Raw genomic sequence first — 23,916 nt, 5'->3', positions numbered from 1 at the left:
TCTGTTTTTTGTCTGTTCTGTCCCCATCCTGAATGCGTGTCTTCTCTCTTGGCTCCTCCCCTGGGCTGCTTCCCTCTGCACCTGCTGGAGGCTGGAGGGTAGGTCTGTGGTCAGGAGGCCTGAGAACTTCCGATTTACCCCAGACAGTCCTCTCACACCAAAGGTGAGCCCCGCAGATCTCCTTGGCACTCAGCTCAGGGAGGCCATTCAGCATTTCCAGGAAGGGCTCTCCAGGCTGGCCTCTTGTTCCGGGTCTCCCTCCCTCCTTCCCTGACCCCCTTTCTCAGGAAGAACCCCACCCTTCATGCCCTGGCTGTCCTTGGGCATGTGGATCGGCCAAGCAAAGCTTGCAGGTTCCAGAGATAGAGGAAGACAGGGTTGCCGACAGGAGACCACAGGCCACTGCTGCACCCGACCCCCGCCTTTCCTGGCAATCTGCCTCTTCCCACTTAGCTCCCCTTCCTCTCCTGGTGTTGACCCCAGAGGTTTTCTGGCAGTGGCCCAGGTTCCTAGCTGCGCGTGCTGGGTTCTGGCAGCCCTCTGGGGGTGCCCGGGGCTGGCTCTAGTTCCATGGGAGTCACTGACAACAGCTCGGGGACAGGGGAACAAGGGGACCCTGACTCCAGGGAGAGGTGGCAGGGCAGCGGGGAGCCCTCCTGATTCTTCACCCTCTTGCTGTGTGACCGCAGCCAAGGACCCCCTCTTCTCTGAGCCTCATCTTCGAAAAGGGGCATGTCCCCCCCCCCCGCCATAACCGTGCGGCTCGCACAGTTGTGAGCACTTGAAGTAAAACGGTCAAGGGCAGCACCATCCACGTGAATAGCTACCATTTACTGAGCGCTTACTACCTGTCAGGCTGTTCGAGCATTTCATGTCTATTTAATCTGCTCAACTGCCCTGTGAGGTATGTGCTATTATTGTCCCCGTGGGACAGATGGGGAAACTGAGGCCCAAGGTCACACTCCACCACTAACCTCTACTGTTTAATGGCAGGAGGGTGGTGGGGTTGCCGCTGCCCCTCGCCTGCTGGGAGGAGCAGTGAGCTGGGGCCGGGGGACCCTGTGTAACAGCTGTTCTCGGGGCCCAGCTTGCGAGGTGAACCTGACCCTGGAGGGCCGTCTGGAGCCGCAGGGCGTCCTCAGCACGCCTTACTTCCCCAGCTACTACTCGCCCAGTACCCACTGCTCCTGGCACCTCACGGTGAGCCCCGCACCCTGCCACCCATCTGCCCTCTGCCCAGAGCACCCTGTGGCCCTCGGGAGGCCCCAGCTGGGAGGGGACCAGTGTCCCGGCTCTGCTGATGCACCCGCAGGCCGAGCCCTGGGTGCAAATCCCTCCAGGAGGGCGGTGACAGGGGTGGCCAAGGTCTGCCTCTGTGGGCCACCGTCATGCCTGTTTGTTGAGTGACTGGCCAACCTCAGCCCCAGCTAGGGCTCTGTGTGGGCAGGCCTCCTCCCCTCTGTTGTCCTGGGAAGTGGGGCCACCAACCCAGTGACAGCCCACAGGCCACTTGGTGACCAGCTCCTCTGTCCCAGGTGCCCTCTCTGGACTACGGCTTGGCCCTCTGGTTTGACGCCTATGCTCTGCGGAGGCAGAAGTATGACCTGCCGTGCACCCAGGGACAGTGGACAATCCAGAACCGGAGGTACCCGCCCCCTGGGGCCCCCTCCCTCTCCCCACAGTTATGCACCTTGGGAGCCCCAGTCCCAGACCTCAGAGGGGGCAGCCCAGGAAGAGAGCATAGGCCGGGGTGTTCAGCCTGTGGCCCCACCCCTTGACCCATTCCCTGTCCCATCCCCCATCCCAGCCTCCCCTCCTGCCACCCAAAGGTCTCCTTGGGTGCTGTCACCCCACTGTCTGGTACCCCGAGTCCTTAAATGAGATGGTGCAGGAACTGCAGGGCTGCCTGGAGCGCCTGCCCCAAGCCCATCCCTGTGCAGTCGGAGACCCCTCTTCCCTTCTCCCGCTCCCTGCTGTTGGCCAAAGTCAAGTGGCTTCCTGGCCGGGAAGCTGCACAGCCAGGAGCAAGGCTGCTTTTGCTAATCCAGCCATTTCCACAGGGACGGGCAATAACCGGGGTCACTCCGTATCACCCACGTGGCCCGGGGGATACTTGTCCTGCTCTCTGTCCTGCCTTTGCCCCCTGGTGACAAAGTTTCTAAGGAAGAAGTAAGTCCCTCCGGGAGATGGGACAGGACACAGTGGGGCCAGGCCACAAGGGGGGCCATCTGTGGGTCAGTTGTGGCTGCAGTTTGATCTGTAGAAGGAGAACTGGTAAATGCCCCCTGGGGCAGATAAGCTGGGGGTCACTGGTGACCCTGACAGCTGCGAGGAGTGAGGTGGGCAGGTGGCGGGGGATGGAGAGAGGGCAGACCTGCGCTCCCCTGTCGGGGAAGAAGAGGGTGACCTGGGACATTCAGGAGAGGGGATACTTATGATGGGAGGGACTCCACGTCTAACGCTGGGAGAGGCGTCCCCCTAGAGGGAGCGTCCCCTAGGGGGAGAGAGGAAGGTTCAGGCGCCCTTGGTGATGGGATGAGGGTTAGAGAGGGGAGGGCCAGTAGGAGGCATGTTAGGGGTAGGGGAGCAGAAGGAGGCCCTCCCATGGCCCCACTGTTGTGGGGCAGAGGTTTGGGGAGAGAAGAGGGATCTCGAAGTAGCCTTGCAGAGCTGGGGTCGGGTCCAAGGATGCTAAAAAGAAGCTTCTGCCTCTGATAGGAGGTTGGGCCTCTGCCCTCCCTTCCAATCCCAGGATTTGGGGGGGTCCAAGAGGCTGGGATTCTAACATGCAAAGCTCTTGATTTCTTGGCTTCAGAGATTTTGAGTCTCCAAGATTCCAATACACTAGAATTGGAAGCTTCTGGGTCTCAGGAAATCTTGGGTTCCGGGATTGGTGTCCACACGCACCAACGTGGACTTCGCTTGTTGGTTGATCTGATTCAGACAAAAGGGGACGGGGATTGACAACACTCACTGACGCGCCAGCATGCTTTCCGGAACTTTGGCGATTTATCAGGGACTGTGATTAAAAGGAAAAGGAAGAAATGCCTGTGGTGTGACCTCAGACCCGTGCTGTTTGGGGGGTGACAGGAGATGGTGTGACTTCAGACCCGTGCTGTTTGGGGGGTGACAGGAGATGGTGTGACTTCAGGCCCATGCTGTTTGGGGAGGTGACAGGAGATGGTGTGACCTCAGTCCCGCGCTGTTTGGGGGGTGACAGGAGATGGTGTGACTTCAGGCCCATGCTGTTTGGGGAGGTGACAGGAGATGGTGTGACTTCAGGCCAATGTGTTTGGGGGGTGACAGGAGATGGTGTGACTTAAGGCCTGCACTGTTTGGGGGGTGACAGATGGTGTGAGCTCAGGCACGTGCTGTTTGGGGGGGTGACAGGAAATGGTGTGACCTCAGGTCCGTGCTGTTTGGGGAGGTGACAGGAGATGGTGTGACTTCAGGCCCATGCTGTTTGGGGGGTGACAGGAGATGGTGTGACCTCAGTCCCGCGCTGTTTGGGGGTGACAGGAGATGGTGTGACCTCAGTCCCGCGCTGTTTGGGGGGTGACAGGAAATGGTGTGACCTCAGTCCCGCGCTGTTTGGGGGGTGACAGGAGATGGTGTGATCTCAGGTCCATGCTGTTTGGGTGGTGACAGGAGCTGGTGTGACTTCTGGCCCACGCTGTTTGGGGGGTGACAGGAGATGGTGTGACTTCTGGCCCACGCTGTTTGGGGGGTGACAGAAGATGGTGTGAATTCAGGCCCATGCTGTTTGGGGAGGTGACAGGAGATGGTGTGACTTCAGGCCCGTGCTGTTTGGGGGGGTGACAGGAGATGGTGTGACTCCCAGCCTGTGCTGTTTAGGAAACAAAAGGCATCTCACATCCTAGCGTGTGGGTGCACTTCCGGGCACCCCGACCTTTATCCTCATGGAGTGCCCTGGGGACCCCCTTGCTGCCCGCCTGGGGCCTGCCCAGACTGAGGCTGGCTGGCCCCGCCCCTCAGCATCAGGAGCCCACAGACTGACCATAGGACGGCCCACATGCCACACTTGTTCGAATGATGATGATGAGTTTTCCTGCCTCCCTCTCAACCCACAGCTGAGCCCGCTCTCTCCTCGAGGAAGAAACAGGAGGCCCTGGGTCTGCCGCTCCTGCCCTCACCCCACCCACATGGGTATTCCATTTGCCAGGAGCCAGGCTCATGGGCCTGTGACGTCGAAGTCCTCCTCATTCTGTTTCCCAGAAAGGGAGTCGAGGCTCAGCACGATTAGGTGGTGTCTAGACAGGCTCACAGCAGTCAGGAACACGGAGGAAGGCCCCGGCCATGCTGCCTACGGAGGGCCTTCCCTCTCTCTCCATGATGTAGCCTGGAGCAGTTGGGCAAAGGTCTGGGCCCTGGTTCTAGGGACTTCCAGAGCTACCTCGGGTTTTAAATGTGGGCCACGGGTGGGGAGAGTCCTAATTGAAAGGAATGATGCTGCGGCGATGGGATTTCAGGCACCGTGCCGGGCTTTGGTGGAGTTGCAGGGGGCCCCCTCCTGGTGTCTCAAGGCACCACTGGGCTATCGAAAGTAGGGGCTGGACGGGCCATCGAACCCGATCCTCACCCATTGTACAGGAGGGGAAACTGAGGCGCAAGACACCTAAGCCTAAAGACTTGGCTTCTTTTGCTGGTCTTTTGCCTTTCAGTGGTGGGAGGGATTTCAGGGTGCAGCCAGGTGGTGGATGGGGGAGCGGTGGGGGAGCCCTGACAGGACGCAGCTCTCCTGTCCCTCTTCTCTCTTGTCCCACGCCTCCCTGCGCTTCACGGCAGGCTGGAGACGTGTTCAGAGGAGTCTACGTGTAACTCGGGTACACCGCCATCCCCAGCTATACAACAGAAACGTTAGGCCAGCCCCAGGCCCCAACTTTTATCGTGTACACAGACATCTGAAGAAAGATGTCTCCCAGATCGTTTGTGTTTCTTCGTTGCTAGTGAAATGTCACTCCAGATGGGGCTGGTGAGGTGCAGAGAGCCGAAGCCGGACGGATGAGGGCTGGAATCCTGGCTCCTCCCCTTCCTGCGAGGCGAGGCGTCACCTCTCCCAGCCTCAGGCAGCTCCTCTGAAAACCGGCCATGAAACAGACCCAACCCCACCCCCAGGCAAGACTAAATGAGCTCGTGGATGGAGGACACTGGTTCCTGGAGGTCCAGACAGAACCCAGCTCTAGAAGGTACCAACCATGAGTGAACCACTGGCTCTTGATACTGGGCCAGGCAGGCACCCAGCTGAGGGGTTCGTGGTGCCGTTTCCTTCATCCTCAACAAGTTGGTGAGGACACAGGCCCCCATACTACCTTCACTGACCAGTGAGGAACCCAAGGCACAGAGAGGCAAAGTCATTTGCACCATCACCCAGATTGCAAGGGGGAAAGCAGATCTGAGCAAGGCCGTCAGATCCAGAGTGCATGCGCGTCTGCACACCAGTACCTGTGTGCACGGGTCCCTGCACGGACGCCTGCACACCTCAGTGCTCGCCCTCATATAGATTCTTCCTGCAACCGTGCCGGCTGTTCACTCTCTTGGACCCGGCACTCATGACCCATCTACTGGCATCCTGGTGAGAGGACCGACAGCTTTCATGGCTCCCGCCAGTTCTGAGAAGGGCCTGGGAAGTCCCATCTCTATCTTCTGAGACCTTCATGAAGGATCCAGAGTCCCTAGGTGGAGACTCAATGTCCCTAGGCCTGCCCCCAGACTGCTGCCCATGTCTGAGCGAGGAAGGCAGAGCTGTGCCTCCAAACCATAAACACCGGACACACCATTTCCTTTAGTTATGACCTGTTTTGATAATGATCATCCAGTGTAGATGCTGGGAAATTCTTTGAATGAGCATTTGTTGGAAAATTTGCTTGTGTGGGTGGCAGAGATATGAGAGGTCTGGGGAACAGTGGTGATTTGCAGGCACAAGGTGCATAGCAAGGGCGAGGTGCAGTCCTTGGACCCAGAATGGTCATGGGCGAGAAGCAGCGGAGGGTGGGCTGGGGAGAAGGTGATTTGCCCGGCAGGTGCCAGCGTAGTGATGGGGGAAGGCTGGCCCCGGACTCCCTCCGCTGACTGGGCGTCCTCGCGCCGGTGGCCTCGCTCCTCTGAGCCCTCTCTGCCTTTCCCCACCTCATTGCTTTCTACCCGGCTTCTCCCAGTGCCCATAGCCAAGGACTCCTGCCCTTGAAGTGGCCTGGAGGCGGGGAAGGGCCTCGGCCTAGGGGTAGTGGCCGCCGGCTGCTTCGTTTCGCAGAACCGCTCGGGCTGGGCGTCACCACAGCACAGGCTTCCCCCTTTCGGGGAATCTGCCTCCTGCCAGCTTCCTCTCCTGTGATGTCACTTTTCTTGTGATCTGCCCAATCATTTCCCCTGCCCTCCTGCTGATGGGACAGGCAGAACCATGGGCTCTGCAGGCCTGGCCTGGCCTGGCTATGGGGAGGCTCTTCTGCTCCTCTGGGCCCCTGGGTGGCCGGCACCCCTGCAGCCTCAGAGGCTCCCGGTCAGGCTGAGTGCCTGCCCCCGACGCTAGGTGCTGGCACTGCGGTGGGCACAGCTCCTACCGCTGCCCTAGACGAGCTCATAGCTGGACCGCGTCAGCGGCTTGCTTTCAGAGAAGTCATCTTCTCACCTCATTTCTCATTTTCTCATTCCTTAAAACATCCTCCAAAGGAGATATTATCACCCCCATTTTATAGATGTGAAAACTGAAGCTTGCTGACGTTGATGTGCGCAAGGGTCACACAGCTGATTCATGTGGCAAAGCCGGCCTCCAACTCAGCTCCACGGCTTGGGGTCCAACACTCTGGCCTCCACGTCATATGCTGCCATTCTCCCTTCTCTAGTGCTTGCCTTCTCTGGCCCTCCTTCCCACTTACTGTGTCCTTAGGGAAGGGAATGCATGCGTGTGTGCGTGTATCCATCTATCCAACCACCCACCCTTCCATCCATCCACCCAGCAATCCAGTCACCCACCTTTCCATCCATTCATCCATTCATCCATCCATCCATCTATCCATCCATCTAGCCATCCATCCATCCATCCATCCAGCCAGCCAGCCAGCCAGCCAGTCAACCAGCCAGCCGCCATCCAGCTATCCATCCACCCATCCACCTATCTTTCCTTCCTTCTATCCACCTGCCCTTCCATCCACTCATCCATCCATCCATTCACCCACCCTCCCTTCCATCCAACTACCCACACTGCCATCCATCCATCCATCCATCCATCCATCCATCCATCCATCCAGCTTTCCTTCCTTCTATCCACCCACCCTTCTATCTACACACCTATCCATCCATCCTTCCTTCCTTCTTTCCTCCCATCCATCCATCCATCCACCCACCCACCCATCCTTCCATCCATCCATCCATCCACCTCCACTCTTTTCTTGAATTCCTGTGTGGAGTTGCTAATATGCAAGAAGGTTGATAGGGTCCCTTCTTACAGTCTGGGTGAGGCAAGAAGGAGAAATCCCCAATCCATGGAGGTGAGAAAGCAAGCTGGCCACCGTGCAAAGATGTGCCTCAGACCCTGCACTTCATAGCTGAGAGGTGCGTCCCACAGCCTCAGACTCCTGGTGCCTCTTGGAGAGGGCTTGTGGGGGAGGCAGTGGCATTTGGTGGAGGGGGAGGAGTTAGCCAGAGGATGCACACCCTCCCCCAAGAGTCTCCACAGCAGGATCCAGAAATGCAGATGCATACAGGGCCCGGCTGGGGCATGGTTCTGGGAGGCAGGCTGAGTGCGGGACAGCAGGAGGGGGGGGACAGGTTAGCAGGGCCTCACGTGCTCTGCCTAATTCAGATGGCCTCTGATTACGTCTAGCCAGTGTGTCCGGGGCTTGTTTTTCAGAAGAAGCAAGAATCTAGGGTAATATGTGAAATTAGTGGGCAATTGAACTTGAAAAAAAATTTATTTTAACACTGCACAGACTAAACAGACCATCTTTAAGCTGGGTGACTCAGCCTGAGTCAACTAGCTTATAACCTCTGCCTTGAATTGTTGTGAGAGCCTTGCCCCAGGAATGCCATCACCAGCCCCTGCCCTGGGCCTCCAGGGTGAGAACCGCATGCTGCCCAGGGGTGGGGGGTCCTGGGGTACCAGGCGGAGCCACGGGCTGATTCTGGACTTCGTTCTCTCAGATGCCAGTAGAGGAAATGGCCTGCCAGCCCACGCTGGTACCTTAGAGCCCTTGGCCTAAGTTCAGGGGGACCACACAGCCCTCAGATTCTTCTAGATTGAAATGTTCCACTCCTCTCCAACCTGGCTCTGGTTCCTTCCCGGTCTCTCCATAACCTCTCCATGACCCCAAACCTTCTGCCTGGTCAGGGGTGTACTTGACACATTTCTCCCTGCCCAGTATTTCCCGCCCCTAGCTCCCCTGTCCCCTCCTCAGGGAAACTCTCAGGGGAGTAATCCGTGCTAGCATTTGTTTCTCCACTTTAAAAACAGACAGACTAGGGCGCCTGGGTGGCTCAGTCGTTAAGCATCTGCCTTCGGCTCAGGGTGTGATCCTGGAGTTCTGGGATCCAGCGAGCCCCACGTCAGGCTCTTCCGCTGGGAGCCTTCTTCTTCCTCTCCCACTCCCCCTGCTTGTGTTCCCTCTCTCGCTGGCTGTCTCTATCTCTGTCGAATAAATAAAAAATAAAAACAAAAAAAAAAAATAAATAAATAAAAACAGACAGACCAAGAGACGGCCCAAACTCCCTTTCCTTACTTTCTTAAAAGGCCAACAAGGGCCAGGCCTGCTCGGGGGTGCCCCCTAGTGGCATCTCGTCCCCATCTTGTCCCCCTGGGCAGGAGCAATCTTGGTGTAGAGCAGGCCTTCTCAAAATTTTCCACCTCGGGATCCCTTTACACTCTTTAAAATTACTGGGCACCCCAAAGGGCTTTTGTACAGGTTATATTATCTATATTTACAGTGTTAGACATTAAAACTAAGAAAATGTCAAAACCTTTATCAATTCATTTAAAATAAGCCCATTACAATTTTAACATAAATCACATATTTTAGAAAAAACTCATTATATTCCCCAAAACCAAAAGCATCTGGCGAGAAAACTATCATCACTTGACCTTTTTGCAACGTTCTCTTAAACCGGATTAATAGACCAGAACTGGATATACAGCTCTGTGTCTGCCTTCAATCGGTTACCGTCTCACACATCACGTGGTCTCTGGAAAATTCCATCGTATCCTTTGTGGAAGAATGAGAGTGAAAAAGGCAAATATTACCTGAGCATTATCATGAAAATAGTTTTTACTTTGGAGCCCTGGTGGTCCCTGGCCCGCACTTGGAGGACTGTTGGTCGGTTTGGAGGCAAGACTAGAAGCCACTGTAGTCAGACGGCCCTAGGAGGCTGTACCTCAGGCCGGGTCTGTGCGGGACACGGGAGGTGTGAGCACTCAGGCCCTGGAGCTCAGGCTGCAGTGAGAGCCGAGGTGCCCATCCCCCCCGCCCAAGCTGGCTGGGTGGGTCGTCCTAGGTTCCCAGGAGGCTGGCTTCTGGCTTACCTCCACCATTCCCTTCACGAACCTCCTCTGGAACGTGGGACGAGAACAATTCCTGTCTCTCAAGACGGAGTTGCTGCCAGAACCCCCAAATCTCTGTGCGGTGATTGCTGTCCAAGAGGGAGGGGCCGGACAAGACCACCTCAAATCTTTCTCAGTTGTTTGTGGATTAGCTCGTTGACTGAGTAATTGAACTATGAAGCGCATGCCGTATTCTAGAAGCTCTGAGGAGGTACCTGGCCCCCCGGGAGTTAGGTGACCAGCTCTGTGGGCTGCTGAATCTGGTGTGGGATGCTCCCATCATGCTTTGGGGCATTCCCACCTGGTCACTTGACTTCCCCCTGCCTTCTCTGCTGCGGGCACTTTCACTTCTCGCTGCCTCTTCTCTGCCTTTTGTTCTTGGTGTGCTTCCCTTGTCTGTAAAGGTGCTCCTATTTCCTCTGTGAGGGTGCTCCCTTCCCTGTGGGGCGCATTCCTCTGAGCTGAGGGGACTGACCCATCTGCTCTGTGAGGGTGTCCCACCTGCGGAGGGAGGGAACCCCAGGCTGTCTGGGGAGCAGCCCATCGCTCTGGGGGAGTGGTTGCCCCCACTTGGTGAAAGCGTGCCCACTTGCTCCGTGAGGCAAGGTGTGCCCAGACACCACGTGGGATGAAGCCCTCCATCCCTGGAGATGGGAAGATTCCTGGCTGCTCTCTGGGAAGAACTTCATCCCTCTGTGGAGGGTGTCCCACCTGCTCTGTGGGAACAAGAGTGTCATGTTGGGGTGGGGGAGTCCAGCAGGGGTGTGAGGGTCCTCCCGTGGCTGGGGAACGGTCCCACCTTAGTGCGGCCATGCGCGGAGCCGGTGACGCCCCTCACCACTGTGCTTTTGTGTCGGTCCTGGGAGCAGAAGTGGTGTCTCCCTCAGGTCCGGAGAGTCACAGGGAGACCCCAGGGCTGTGGAGGCTTCTTAGTGGGAAGGACAACGCCTGAGCAGGGCACGCTGTGGCCCCCTCCCCGACACCGAGCACAAGGGGAGCGTACTCTCCTGTCTACACAGAGTAGCCCAGCCAAGGATCCTTGCCTCTGTGTATGCACTGAAGCCTGTCGGAGTTGGAGTCGACAGAGATGACAGTCCCCTTATCTTATAAGGGCAGAAAGTGAGGTTCGCGAAGGACCTGGACTTGCTAGGGTCTCACAGCTCCCAGCTGACTGGGGCCACAATTCAGACTTGGAATTTTATCCTGCAGGGAATGGGGAATCATGGAAGGTTTTTGAGCAGGGGAATGACATAGGCTGATTTCTAGAAAATGACTCTGGTGGGTGAGCGGTCACCCAAGGGAGGAATCAAGACAGAGAAGGTGAAGGTGGGGGTGCAGCTCCCCCTTCCTCTGCGGCTGCTCTGCCCTCGCCCTGTCCGTGCGTGGAGACCTAAGCTGTCCCTTCCCTGGGGCTGGCCCGTGCGGCCCTGAGTCTGTCTCTGTCACCCCCAGGCTGTGTGGCCTGCGTACCCTGCAGCCCTACGCCGAGAGGATCCCCGTGGTAGCCACTGCCGGCATCACGGTCAACTTCACATCCCAGATCCCCCTTACCGGGCCTGGCGTGCAGGTGCACTACGGCTTGTACAACCAGTCCGATCGTGAGTATGAGCAGTCCGGGGAGCAGGGCGGGCGCCCCCAATGCCCCTGCAGCTTCTCCCTGCCTCCTTCCTACCCCTGGAAGCATCAAGAGGCTGGATCAAAGGACTGTAGGTGTGCGTATGTGTGCGCATGTGCGTGCGTGTGCTTGATACCCCATGGGCAAGGCTGTCACCTGTGTTCAGCAGGCATACACGCTCATACAGACCCGTGTGTGTGCTGTGTACGTGGGCCTGGACACGTCTGTCCATGCCCAGCGTGCATACAGGTGCGTGCACATGTGCACTTGTAATGTGCGTGTACTTGTGTGCAAGCACGCAAGCGCAGCGTGTCTGCATGTGTCTGAACGACGACGCGTGTCCTGATGACGCCCTCCCCGCGCAGCCTGCCCTGGAGCGTTCCTCTGCTCTGTGAACGGACTGTGTGTGCCCGCCTGCGACGGGGTCAAGGACTGCCCCAATGGCCTGGACGAGAGAAACTGCGGTAGGCAGCCCGCCCGTCCCACCGCTCGTCTCTCCTTGCCTTCTCTGTGAGCTAAGCCAAGCCCCGGTTTTTAAGTAGAGACACACCCCCCTGCCGCCACCAAACATGCAGTTCCTCTTATCAGCATCCAGGAAGTGGGCTCTCTTGCTGTGCTGGGATGGCAAGATGGAAGCACCGAGTCGGAAAGTGGGCTCCCCAGGGCCACTGTTTGGGGCAGTAGCAGGGACAAGCTGGGGCCCATGTCTCCTGACTCCCAGCTCACAGCTTCTCCCCACCAGGCCATCGCCCCCAGCCTTCTGTCCCAGCCAGCTGTCCAAGAAGGAACAGAGTGGATGGAGGACCAGGAAGGGGAAGGCAAGCCCTGGGTAGCCAAGGACAGAATCCTGTATCTTCCTGCCTTGAGTGGGGTCTCCACCCTTCCACTTCAGGGGTTCGGACTGGAGCTGCCAAGTCTTACTGGAGTTATGCTCACCACCGCCCAGCCCTGGCAGCAGGGGCCCTGGAGGTCCCCGAGCCAGGACTCTCTTAGAATAATGCCTCTTCCTCTGAGTCCTGGCTTCTGGCTTCCACATTCACCATCAGGGCAGCCTTTTCTTGTCTGACCGCCCCCCACCTCCCCAGACCTCCCCCAACCCCAACCCCTCCAAGTTTTAAATACTTGGGGAGAGAAGCAGGAGGGAAGAGAGATGTGCTGGGGCAGGTGCCTCATATTTGGAACCTGGTTTCTGGTTCTGGCTCAGCCAGATGACCTTGGACAGGTCATTTCATTTCTGCTTCCACCCATGAAATGGGGTATCTCACAGGGTTGCTGTGAAACTCAGGTGGAAAGTGGCTAAGAAAGAGACTCACGGTCAGAGCATGTAATACAATACACGTTCTACAGGCAGCATGAAGTCCCAGCCTGGCTCCTCAGGCTTCCTCTCACCTGCCCCTTCTGTGTGTCCCCACGCAGTTTGCAGAGCCACATTCCAGTGCCAAGAAGACAGCACGTGCATCTCACTGTCCAGAGTCTGTGACCGGCAGCCTGACTGTCTCAATGGGAGTGATGAAGAGCAGTGCCAGGAAGGTAGGGCGGGGTATGACCAGCTATCCGGGGGGAAACTGAATCATGGGCTCAGCCAGGACAGCCCAACCCTTCTGCATGCTTCTTCAGCAAAGGTTTCTGCTCTCTTGTCCAAACACTCGCCAACCCATTTGTATGGACGCTTATCAACCCATCCATCCATCCATCCAACCATCCATCCATCCATCCATCCTATGGTCTCCCAACCACCCATCTGCCCATTGATTCCTACATCCACTCATCCATCCATCCATCCATCCATCCATCCATCCATCCACCTGTCCACCCACCTATCTCCCTATCAACTGAGCCATCAATCTACTCATTTATTAGCTCACATAACTACCTGTGTGTCCATTGTTCCATCCTCCACCCATGCATCCATGAATGCATGAATGCATGTATCCGTCCGTTGATGTAACTACGTGTTTGTCTGTTGGTCCTTACACCCACTCATTTATCCGTCCTTCTAGCTGTTTGCCAGTCTCCCTACTGGACCATCAATCCACCCATTTGTTGGTCTGCCCAATCTCCTATCTGTGTCCATTGTTTTATCCATCCATCCATCCATCCATCCATCCATCCATCCATCCCTCCCAATCCATCCCTCCAACACCTGCAGACAACCCAGTGATAGGGGAGCAGAGCGAGGGAGTGGGAGTAAAAGACACCCGAGAGGCGGTCCCTGCCCTCTGGGATTCTCCACTAGCAGGAAGACGTGATGGGTGACAGTCTCGGGCCCAGTTCCTTCTGGACATGATGTCTAGTAGCATGGGAAGACTGGAGTGCAGGAGGACATCAGGCAGGGAAAGCTTCCTAGAAGAGATGGGCTTTAAACTTGGCTTTGTAGAGAGGTAAAATTTAAATAGGCAGGAGGAAAGTGGAGCAGGCTGAGAGCAGGTGGGCTGCAGAAGTTCTTCACGGTGAAGACAGTGAGGAGCAGGTGGGCGGCTGGGTGGGGCCAGGCTCTGGGGGAAGGCCGGGCTAGGAGGGGAGCCTTAGACTGACGACTGACGGGAAAGTCAGAGCCCGGCTCTTGGGAGCCTACTGAAAGTGGAGACACGGCCTTGCTCTTGACAGACCAGTCTGAGGGGGGCGAAGGGACATGGGGAGGGACATGGCCTGCCTTTTTAGGAGACCCTACAGGAGCCTTGGGGGAGACTTAAGGGACACCTCCCCAGGCTCCTTCTGGCCTCCTCCAGGCTTCAGCTTCCCTAGGCCTTGCCTCGGAGGCTCCTTGGGGCTCAGGGACCCACCCCCCGTGCCTTGCCCCCACCCCTTCTCCCCCAGGGGTGCCTTGTGGGACATTCACCTTCCAGTGTGAGGACCGCAGCTGTGTGAAGAAGCCCAACCCGCAGTGTGACGGGCTGCCCGACTGCAGGGACGGCTCCGACGAGCGGCACTGTGGTGAGCCTATGGCGGGGGGCGGGGGGGGGAGGCAGAGGACCCTCTCCACCTGCTGGGCCCCGAAGTGTGGGAGGGAGGGACGGGCCGCACTGGGAAGCTGAGGGAGAGCTCACTTCCTGTCTTTCTGTCCCGCCTCTGCACCCGCTCTGGGCCCTGCCTCGCCTTCATTCTCTTTCCCATCCCCCTCCATCTTTCCTTTGGCCTTCCTCTCCACCTCCCCTTCTCCATCTCTCTCTGTGTCCATTCCTCGCTGGCTTCTGGCCTTTGCTGTCCTTCCCCGCACCCCCAGACTGTGGCCTCCAGGGCCCCTCCGGCCGCATAGTGGGCGGGGCCGTGTCTTCAGAGGGTGAGTGGCCCTGGCAGGCCAGCCTCCAGGTTCGGGGCCGACACATCTGTGGGGGGGCCCTCATCGCTGACCACTGGGTGATAACGGCCGCTCACTGCTTCCAGGAGGACAGGTGAGCAGGGGACAGGGGGACGGCGGAGACCACAAGAGATGGGGGAGGGGAGGGGAGGCCTGGCAGGGAGGGACAGTGGGTCTGAGATCCCAGCAGGAGGGAAGGGTGGGGGGAAGCCCATCAGACTTGCTGCTCTGACACTTGGGGTCAGTCCTGGCTCTACCACAAACATAGTCCGTGGCCCTGGAAAGGTTGCTCTGCTTTCGGTATCTTGCTTTAAGTTGGGTCAGTGATTCACTCACTCATTCATTCCTGTATTCACTCATCCATTCAGTAATATTTACTGTGCTCCCACTGGGGAGCTGTGCCCAACACGAGGGCTACAGCAGAGAACAGAACGGCCCTACTTGGCCATAGGCCATGCCCCCCCTCTGCCAGGTGCTTGTGACCTAGTGAGGGGGGCCCAAGAAGCCTCCAAGAAGGGACATCGCACCCAGCCCCACTGACATCTTCTCCATCAGCATGGTGGGCTGACAGCACTCCCTCTCCACCCCCAGCCCCATCTCCTGGGCCCCACCAGCCCTGGATTGCCCTCCAACACCTCCTCTCTGTCCTGGGTCCACACAGTCCCCAGCCAAAGACCAGGAGCCACCACGGCACCCCACCCCACGCCCCTTACATCCAGAGCCAGATGGCAAGTCCTCTCTGTGTGCTGGACCCATCCTCAGCTGCTGCCTGTCCACACTCTCCCCAGCACCTCGGGCCCCCCCAGGCAGCCCAGAGCCCAGCTCCACTTTGCATCCCCTACCCAGGGGCCTGGGGGTTCTTCCTGCGGGCCGTCTGACTACCTCTCTCACTGCCTCCCTGGCTCCCTGCGGCCTGTGTGGTAAAGAAAGTCCTGGACGCTGACCTGGCATCCAGCGGTCTTCACTGCCCTGTCTCTGCGGATGGCTGCATTCTCAAGGCCCACCCCCTCCCAGGGAGGACCAGCAGGTTTCAGCGAGCTCACACCAGCCCCATCTGTAAGGTGCACAGACACAAAGGAGAGAAATATTTGTCTGCCTGGCCCTGGGCTAAGTTTTTACATGCACAGTCTTACTGAATTCCCCCCAGTAACATATGAGCAGAAGATGCTATTCCCATTTCACAGACGAGGAGACTGAGGCCTAGAGAAGCACACATATATGTCTAGGGAAGCATGAAAGTGGGACTGGAACCCCAGCAGGTGGACTCCAGCATCAGCACCGCGGGCTGTACCACCCGCCAGCTACCGGCTTTACAGAGCAGGGAAGGGGCCGGTGTGGCGGCCGGTGTCCCAGGTGGGGAAGCCGGCTAGCCTAAGTAAGGGTCTGCGATGAGAGAGGCAGCCCCTGATTGCGGACCCCCTCCCCACCGCCAGCATGGCCTCCCCGGCGCTGTGGACCGTGTTCCTGGGCAAGGTGTGGCAGAGCTCGCGCTGGCCGGGGGAGGTGTCCTTCAAGGTGAGCCGCCTGCTCCTGCACCCTTACCACGAGGAGGACAGCCACGACTACGACGTGGCCCTGCTGCAGCTCGACCACCCAGTGGTGCGCTCAGCCGCCGTGCGCCCCGTCTGCCTGCCCGCGCGCTCCCACTTCTTTGAGCCCGGCCTGCACTGCTGGATCACAGGCTGGGGCGCCCTGCGCGAGGGCGGTGAGCCGGCTGGGCTGCGGGAGGGCAGATAGGGCGCGTGGGGTGCGATTCCGCTTCCCGAGGATTCTGAGCCTGGAGGGGGCGGGGAAAGGGGCCCCTCTGATCCTGGGATCAACCCGGGTTGCATGTCACAGAAGAAAACGAGCTTTTACTATAGCGGTGGCTCCTGCCTTCCAGGCCCTTCCCTCCTTCCAGAACGTGTTTGAAGGGCTTCAGAGGTTACCCTGGGGGATATGTGTGAAGTGATGGGGCAGGTTAGGAAGCCAGCAGCCCATGGCAAGCTCCAACCTCTGCTCCTTGGACCGAGATGACTTTCTACATGGAGGTTGAATTTAGGGAACATGGTCTCATTTAATCCACCCAGTACCCCTAAGGGTGGGGATTATGGTCCCATTTTAGCAGTTGCTGAAAGTCACCCAGACAGAGAGGGTTGGAACAGGGATTGGCACCGAGGACTGCCTGACCCCGGAGCCCTGCTGCTCTTGCTACTATCCCTGAAGCAGTGGGTCTCTCCCCTTCCCACCTAAACTGACCATCCCCAGGGGCCACCTCTGTTCGGTGCATACAGGCCCAGGCTGGCATAACCACAGCCAGCACCCTTAAAGGGGGTGGCTTTAAAGATGGGGACAGTGATTTACAATCTGGAGGCAGGCAAGACTGTACAGGTAATTTAAAGATGGGGAAACTGAGGCTCAGATGAGAAGTGACTTGTTCAAGGGGATGATGGAGAACAGTGGTAAAGCAAGGATTGGTTCATTCGCTCACTCATTCAAGGACACATTTATGAGCACCTCCTCTATGGAGGCCTTGAGTTGGGCAAAGATGAGCTATAAAGATGAAAAGAGAACATTCTTGGGGGAGACAGTGCTAAGAGCTGACATGGGTGGGGAGGTAGAGTGGGCAGTGGCAGCCCAGAGAGGTGGCTAACCAGGTGGGGTCAGGGAGGCTTCCGGAGGAGGGCTGTCTAAGCTGAGGCTGGGAGGACGAGTTGGCAGTGTCCAAGTGGGGGAAAGAGGTGTCCCGTTAAGGGCACAGGTGGCAACCCAGGAAGTCCTGAGAACACCCTGCACCAGAAGGGAGCTGGGGGCAGGCGGATGTAGGCAAGGACTGGTGGGAAGGACAGGAGGGCCTCATTGGCCATTGTAAGGAGCTTGAACCAGGAATTCGGCTGACTTGCACTTTAAAACCCAACTGAGGGCTTCCAGAAAAACACCAACATTGAGCCCTACCCTAGCCAAACAGACCAGCTCTCGGGGTGGGACTGGGCACAGTGCGGACTGAAGCTCCCTGGGGCCCTGACAAAACCCTGGGCTGGACAGTGGGGAGACACTGATGAATTTTAGGCTGAGAATGTAGGGGTCAGATGCGTGCTCTGCAAAAGTCTCCCTGAGGCTGTCACAGCACAGGGGGGAGCCAGCCAAGAGGCCTCAAGCAGGAGGGGCGGCAGGGAGAAGGACACTAGTCCAGGTAGACTTTGGGTGGGGGCTGTCTCTGTGGGCCATGAGGAGCCAGAACAGAGTGACGGTGAGGCAAGGTGGAGGGGTAGGGGGCGGGCAGAGCAGGAGAGATGCAGGGGGGTTCCCGAGCTGCAAGGGGAATGAACAGCGGGAGGAAGGGTCCACTCTCATCCCTGCCTTCTGCTCCTGACCCCACTGGGCAGGCCCCACCAGCAACGGGCTGCAGAAGGCGGACGTGCAGCTGATCCCACAGGACCTGTGCGGCGAGGCCTACCGCTACCAGGTGACACCCCGCATGCTGTGCGCCGGCTACCGGAAGGGCAAGAAGGATGCCTGCCAGGTGACGCCTTGCGGGGGGAGGGTGGCTGAGAGGAGGGAGGGAGGGCAGCGCTCACATCACGCAAGGCCTGGCCCTCTGCTCCCACCAGCCTGCTGAAGCCCCATGGCCTCCCAGCAAGGTGGCGATGACTGGCCCAACTTTATTATTAAGGAAACAGGTTCGGGGAGGTGAAGGGACTTGCGCCAGGTTGCAGGCCCCAGATCACAAGAGGGCTGTGGTGGGCAGGCCTGAAGCTCAAGCCCGGCTCTGCCCCCTGCCCAAGCAAGGCACTTTGCCCAAGGTGACCCAGGACCTAGGAATGGAAGGAGCCCACACAAGGGAGGCAGAGCGGAGTGGGGCATGGGGACACACGTGCACTCTTCCACGACAGCCGGGACCGGTGGGAGACCTGGCAGGGCTGCTCTGGGCTCTCTCCATGGATCAGGAGCAGGGCAAGCAAAGGCTTCAGAAGAGTCTCTTGCCACTTGGAGAATTCCCGGCAGTCAGGAGCCCCAGCTTACCCTGATGCAGCCCTGTCTCTCCTCTCCCCCTTTCAGGGCGACTCGGGAGGTCCACTGGTGTGCAAGGAGCCCAGTGGCCGCTGGTTTCTGGCGGGGCTGGTCAGCTGGGGCCTGGGCTGTGGCCGGCCCAACTACTTTGGTGTCTATACCCGCATCACAGGGGTGATTGGCTGGATCCAGCAGGTGCTGACCTGAGGAGCTCCCCTCCCTGCAGAGCTGGGGCCCACCTCCTGGACTCAGGGAGTCCAGGGCACCCGCTAGGCAGGGGAGCAAGTATTCTGGGGGCAGCAGGGCCCCGTGGAGGCTGGAGGTAACATCCCATCGTCCCCCAACCTGCTCCCTGACATCTGCCCCAGGGAGGGCAACAGGAGAAGGGCCGTTAGCTGGTGGTCAACTCCCTCTGCACCCCAGGGCCCTGACGGTCAGCAGGCCCAGCTGGAGGGGTTCACATCCAGCCTATTGCCTCCTGATTCTCTCTCCTCCTTCCCCTTCCTCTGCTACTGATTTGGGGGGGCGGGGCGGGGAATGGTTCAGCAGTGATAATGGGGCTTCCGGGTCCCAACAGGGGTGCCTGAGCTCCCCTCTGCCAACGCAGAGAGCAGATTCAGCCTGTGAACTTGAGGGGTGGGGATGGGAGGCGCCCCCAAGGAGGGGCCCCCAGAGCCCTGGAGACAGCCAAGTGGGCCAGCTGCCACCGTAAGCCAAAGGGTGGGGGGAGCCCCGGGTCTAGGGTCCTCACCCCACCCCTACCTGCCCCTGGGCCTCCACTGCCCACTCTCACCTGGAAGTGAGCTCCATTGCCCTGTGGAATAAAGCCATTCGATCTGAGGCCCTGCTGTGGGGTTTGAATGGGGCCCGGGGCATCTACTCCACACGCTTGACTGAGCGGACTCTGCTTCCTGCTCAGCCTCTTCGTCAAATGGCTAGAAGGCCAAGGTGGGGTCAGTGGGGGCAGGGGTGACCTCCAGGGCAGTTGCTCAGATCCCAAGAGCAACCCCAGGAAGGCGGTGGTTTGGTGATCCCTCGGATCAGAAGGAGGGGACGAGTGATAGGCTCCGTCTGCAAGCTTGGGAGGAAACTGAGGCAGAGGGGTGGAGCAATCCTCAGGATCACACCGGCGGGTTCAGAGTGAAGCCTGGTGTGGAAGCCCTGCCTCTTGGTTCCCAGTCCACCACTTCTCAGCGTGACACTCCCTTTGCATTCCTGGGATCCTTCATTCAGCAAGCCCTCAGTCTCCTGCTATGGGCCACAGAAATGCACAGAACTCAGTTCCTTACTCAGGAAGGGTGGGGATGACAATCCAATGTGAAGGGGCTCGGGGGTAGCCTGGAACTCGGGAAGTCAGGGAAGGCTGCCTGGAGGAGGTGAGACTTGAGCTGTGGCCCAAAAGTGGCGAAGGTGGGGAAGGGCATTCCAGCCAGGGGAACAGCATGTACAAAAGTGCAAGTCCCAAAAGAATGAGGCACATTGATGAGCTGTTCTGAGTTAAACAGAGTTAGAGTGGTGATGACAATCCAGTGTGAAGGGGCTCGGGGGTAGCCTGGAACTCGGGAAGTCAGGGAAGGCTGCCTGGAGGAGGTGAGACTTGAGTTGTGGCCCAAAGGTGGCGAAGGTGGGGAAGGGCATTCCAGCCAGGGGAACAGCATGTACAAAGGTGTAAGTCCCAAAAGAATGGGGCACGTTGATGAGCTGTTTTGAGTTAAACAGAGGGGAGCAAACTGAGATCAGATGACAAAGAATTTGAAGTTGAGTTAAGGACTTGAGGCTGGGTGCTCAGGTGCTCTGGGGAGCCACGGAGGAAGGCTGTTTCGCAGGAGAGTGATACGAGTGGATTCACGTTGTAGAAGGACCACAGGCCCTGCTGCCTGGCCTCGGGCACCTGCGGAGGGAAAGGCCCTGAGGACTCGTCAGAGCTCAGAAGGCCTCTGGGAGGGGGTGCGCAGGAGATACGTGGGGCCTGAGGTCTGGAGGAGGGATTTCAGAGCCTCTCCGCAGAAGGTGAGTGGGAAGACTGAAGAGGCGGGGAGACAGACACTACAGATGGGGGCCCACCAGGGAGGCTGAGCGGTAGCGGAGCTGGAGGGTGGAACCTTGGCTAAGTGGGAGTGGTCAGGGAGGGCAGAGGGTGCCCTCTGGGTGCAGCGGTGGAGGTAAGGAAGGGGGGAGTGGAGTCCTGTGGACAAGTCTTCCTTGAAGCCTAGCTGGGAGAAGGAAGGGGAGCCTCGGGACGGGGTGGGGGGCAATTTCAAAAGCAGGGAGTGAGTGGCCATGGCCGCACATCCAAGGACCTCAGTGCCGCTGATGGCTTGCCTGCTGGGCCCACCTGCAGTGGGGGGGGGGGGGCGCGAAGAAGGGGGAGGGACGGAGATAGAGGAGACAGAGCAGACCCAGCAGACGCTGCAGGGGGTGGGGGGGCCGGGCACAGCTCTGGGTGGGGCAAGATGTTAAAGTATTCCACCACGTGGCCTCTCAGGCTTCTCACCGAGGCCGAGGCCAGCAGACCGAGGCCAGCAGACGCAGTGTTGGGCCCTTCGCTAAAATGCAAATTCGTGGGCTCCACCCCAGTCTTAGTCAGAACTAGGGGGGTAGGGGTGGACAATCTGTTCTTCTAACAAGCCTCCTGGTGACTTTTTACAAAGTTGGACACAGAATGTGAGGTCAGTGCAGCGAGCAGAATGTCCCAAGGGCGGTGGCGAGGGGCCCCCAGGCTTGAGTGGAGCAGGGGGAGCCTCACCTGGCCCTGGGGAAAATCTCTGCCTAGGGGACCCCTGCTTTGCCGGGATGTCCCTAGCGGCGCTAAGATGCTGGGGCAGGGGAGCACGGTAGACACTTAGCGGGACAAGGTACGTGAAGGGACCGGCCAGGCGGGCGGGGAGGAGGTCCTGCTGAAGCCCAGGGTCCAGCGCACTCGGAGAGAAGGTGGAGCAGGAGGCCGGGTGTTTCTATTTCTCGGGACTCGGGGCAGAAGGATTGGTAGCGCTCGGGAGGGGTGGAGGGGACCAAGAAAAGTCACAAAAGGAAGAAGAAGGGGTGTCCCCGGGTGGGGTCGGGATGCAGGAGAGGCTGGAGCAAAGGGCCACAGGAATGGTGGGGTGAGGCTGGGAAGTGGGGGGCCCTGCTCTCCTGATTCCGGGAACATCCCCAGTTGGTCTAGGGCTGCCCAGAGGCAGGAAGAGACCTGCGTGGCTCCAGGGGCTTGGAAGTCACCCGGTCCAACCCTTCACTTCACAGACGCGTTAACTGAGGCCCAGGGAGGGCAGGCACCTGCCCAAGTTCTCCCAGCAAGGCACGGTTGGTGCCCTTATTGTTGGGCCACTGGGCAGAGGATGGAACCATGACCTCCCTCCCCCAATACACAGGACAGTGACTGCAGGGCAGGGTTCCAGGGCTTTAAGAAAAAGCTCCATTACCTATGAGTCATTGACCCCACCTTGAGGTTCGCTCTGTCCCCGAAAGTGGCCCAGAGGAAGAGAGGAAGGCAGCCCAGTGGCTGTTTCTGCAGGTTTTATTACATGGTGGGGTTGGACACAGCCCGGGGGATCATAAATGCAGGAGGGGCCTCTTGCTCAGCCCCTGCTACCCCCAGACTCTCCCCTGGGTGAAGAGAGGAGTGTCCCCCTTACCCTTTTCCCTACTTCCTTCATGGCCACCCTGACCCTGCTGAGCCCCCGCCTGCCCCTCCTGGACCCAGCAGGGCAGACAGGGATGGGAGCAGCCAAGGTGAAGGCTGGGTGACCCTCGGTCTTCTTCCCACAAGGCCAACCCCCCCACCCTTCACCCCTCCAATACCTGAATCTCCATCTGGGGCTGAGCAGGTCCTTCCCCCTCTGAGGGAAGGGCGGAGGCAGGGCCACGCTCCAGTCGGGTGCTTTGTACACTCCCCGAGGGCGTTCTGGGACCTTGCTCCTCTTTGTAACCCTCACAACAACCCTGTGAGGTAGGCGGTGCTGGCGGGGAGAGCGAACCCATTGCACAGACGAGGAGACTAAGGCTCAGGGAGGAGATGTGACCGGGTCAGGGGGGAGGGTACCATTCATGCAGCTGGGGGACCCGGGGGAGGGACTATGGGGGCGTGGGAAACACAGCTGGACAGCGCCACACTTTGGCCACACGCAGGCGGCTCTGCCCAGGGGTCCCAGGGCCCACTTCGGGCCTCGTCGAGAGGTCCCAGCGGGCCCCCGCCCGGCCCCCAGAGGCAGGGGGAAATCACAGCCCCGCAGGTGTAGACAGAAGTGGCAGGGGGGAGAGTGCTTCCTCCGCCTGGAGCGGGGGGCCCACCCCGCGGTACAAAAATAAAGGATTTCAGATCGGAACCCCAAGTCCCTGGAGGTGATCTGGGGCCTCACATCCGGGTGCCTCTGGCTTGTAACAGCTAGAAAATAAGAGGGGGAAGGGGCAGGGGGACGGGTGGGAGGGTGGTCAGAACACCAGGACGGGAAGAGAGGGTGGGGCCAGTGAGGAGGGGTGAGGCAAGGCCAGGAGAGGGCAGAGAGGAGATTGAAATGGAGGGAGGGGCAGGGAAGAGAGGGAGAGAGAAAGAGGTAGGTGAGTCACAGGCTCCCTTCTGAGAAGAGGGTGGGGGGCTGAGGCCCAGAGAAGGTGAATTCAGAGCCGAGGAGGGGGAGCAGGAAGGGGACCCAGCTCGCCCATCCGGGAGCCCCATGCCCCATCCTGGGCTGGATGGTGGCTGCCTCGGAGGCCAGAGTCACCAAGACTCTGGCCAGGGGGGTCAAGGCCAGGTCCCTGCTGTCTCAGGCAAAAGGTCACAGACAGCAGCTGTCTGTCCCCATTTCAGAGGCAACTATGGCCCAGAGAGTGACTTGCCCAAGGTCACACAGCAGGCGGATAAGATTGAGGAGGGGCTCGGGGGCACCAAGCCAGGACTTTTTCTGTGACACCCCGATCCTTAGCCAGCTCTGGCTGATTTCTTGTAGGCCAAGGGAATCCAAGGCCGGCCATCCTTCCCCACCCTCCCCACCCCCCCACTCTCCCCAAGAGCCAGGGAATCCCGTGGCAGGGGAGGCTGTGATGCCGGCTTTCCCCTCCCTCCTTCCCAGCCCGGCTCTGGAGCTCTGGTGCTGACGGATGGCTGGGAACGAGGCCGGCCCCCTGACTTTCCTCCCCTCTCAGCGCCTCACAGCCAAGGCCAAAACAGGTGAGGGGAGAAAGTCAGCGGAGCGCCGGGCTCGAGTCCAGGAACGGGAGCCGCGCCCCCTCCTGGCTTCCGCCCTCCCTCCAGCTCCGCCAAGCTACAAACCAGGGATGGCGGCTCTGGGGGGCGGGCGAGGGGCCGAGGAGGAGCCCTCACTGCCAGCGCAGCCTCAGGTCGGAGGGGTGCGGACGGGAACCTGCAAGGAGGAGAGGTGAGGAGGAGGCGAGCAGGCGAGGCTCTGGCCCGGGGCGGCCCGGCCTCAGCGGCGACCGGCGGCCGCGGCGGGGCTGGGGGGCCCCGGA

General features: G+C 59.2%; 2 protein-coding genes and 1 long non-coding RNA gene across 4 annotated transcripts in view; 1 reads left to right on the top strand and 2 right to left on the bottom strand.

The window, feature by feature from the left end:
• TMPRSS6 (transmembrane serine protease 6) overlaps positions 1-19,290 on the top strand; it is a 38,018-nt gene extending 18,728 nt beyond the window's left edge. For both annotated transcript variants that reach the window (XM_034643726.1, XM_034643727.1), the window contains exons 9-18: positions 1,088-1,200; positions 1,536-1,645; positions 11,000-11,145; positions 11,528-11,626; positions 12,579-12,692; positions 13,980-14,096; positions 14,386-14,554; positions 15,894-16,165; positions 17,826-17,962; positions 18,499-19,290. In XM_034643726.1, coding sequence (XP_034499617.1) covers positions 1,088-1,200; positions 1,536-1,645; positions 11,000-11,145; positions 11,528-11,626; positions 12,579-12,692; positions 13,980-14,096; positions 14,386-14,554; positions 15,894-16,165; positions 17,826-17,962; positions 18,499-18,657 — 1,436 coding nt within the window. In that variant the 3' untranslated portion in view covers positions 18,658-19,290. The remainder of the gene's footprint in view (positions 1-1,087; positions 1,201-1,535; positions 1,646-10,999; positions 11,146-11,527; positions 11,627-12,578; positions 12,693-13,979; positions 14,097-14,385; positions 14,555-15,893; positions 16,166-17,825; positions 17,963-18,498) is intronic.
• LOC117796322 lies at positions 8,612-13,968 on the bottom strand. Its single transcript, XR_004620713.1, has 3 exons — positions 12,552-13,968; positions 9,530-10,750; positions 8,612-9,212 (listed from the first exon to the last, which is right to left on the bottom strand). It is a non-coding gene; the product is annotated as an uncharacterized LOC117796322 (long non-coding RNA).
• A 3,329-nt stretch (positions 19,291-22,619) lies between the features above and the next one.
• KCTD17 (potassium channel tetramerization domain containing 17) overlaps positions 22,620-23,916 on the bottom strand; it is a 9,779-nt gene continuing 8,482 nt past the window's right edge. The window contains 4 exon segments of the mRNA XM_019794488.2: positions 22,620-22,834; positions 23,720-23,739; positions 23,741-23,793; positions 23,796-23,810. Coding sequence (XP_019650047.2) covers positions 22,765-22,834; positions 23,720-23,739; positions 23,741-23,793; positions 23,796-23,810 — 158 coding nt within the window. The 3' untranslated portion in view covers positions 22,620-22,764.

This window comes from Ailuropoda melanoleuca, chromosome 15 (genome assembly GCF_002007445.2).
Source record: "Ailuropoda melanoleuca isolate Jingjing chromosome 15, ASM200744v2, whole genome shotgun sequence".
Lineage (NCBI taxonomy): Eukaryota > Metazoa > Chordata > Mammalia > Carnivora > Ursidae > Ailuropoda > Ailuropoda melanoleuca.
The sequence above is the reverse complement of the archived record's forward strand: the minus strand, read 5'-3'. Positions and strand labels throughout refer to the sequence as shown.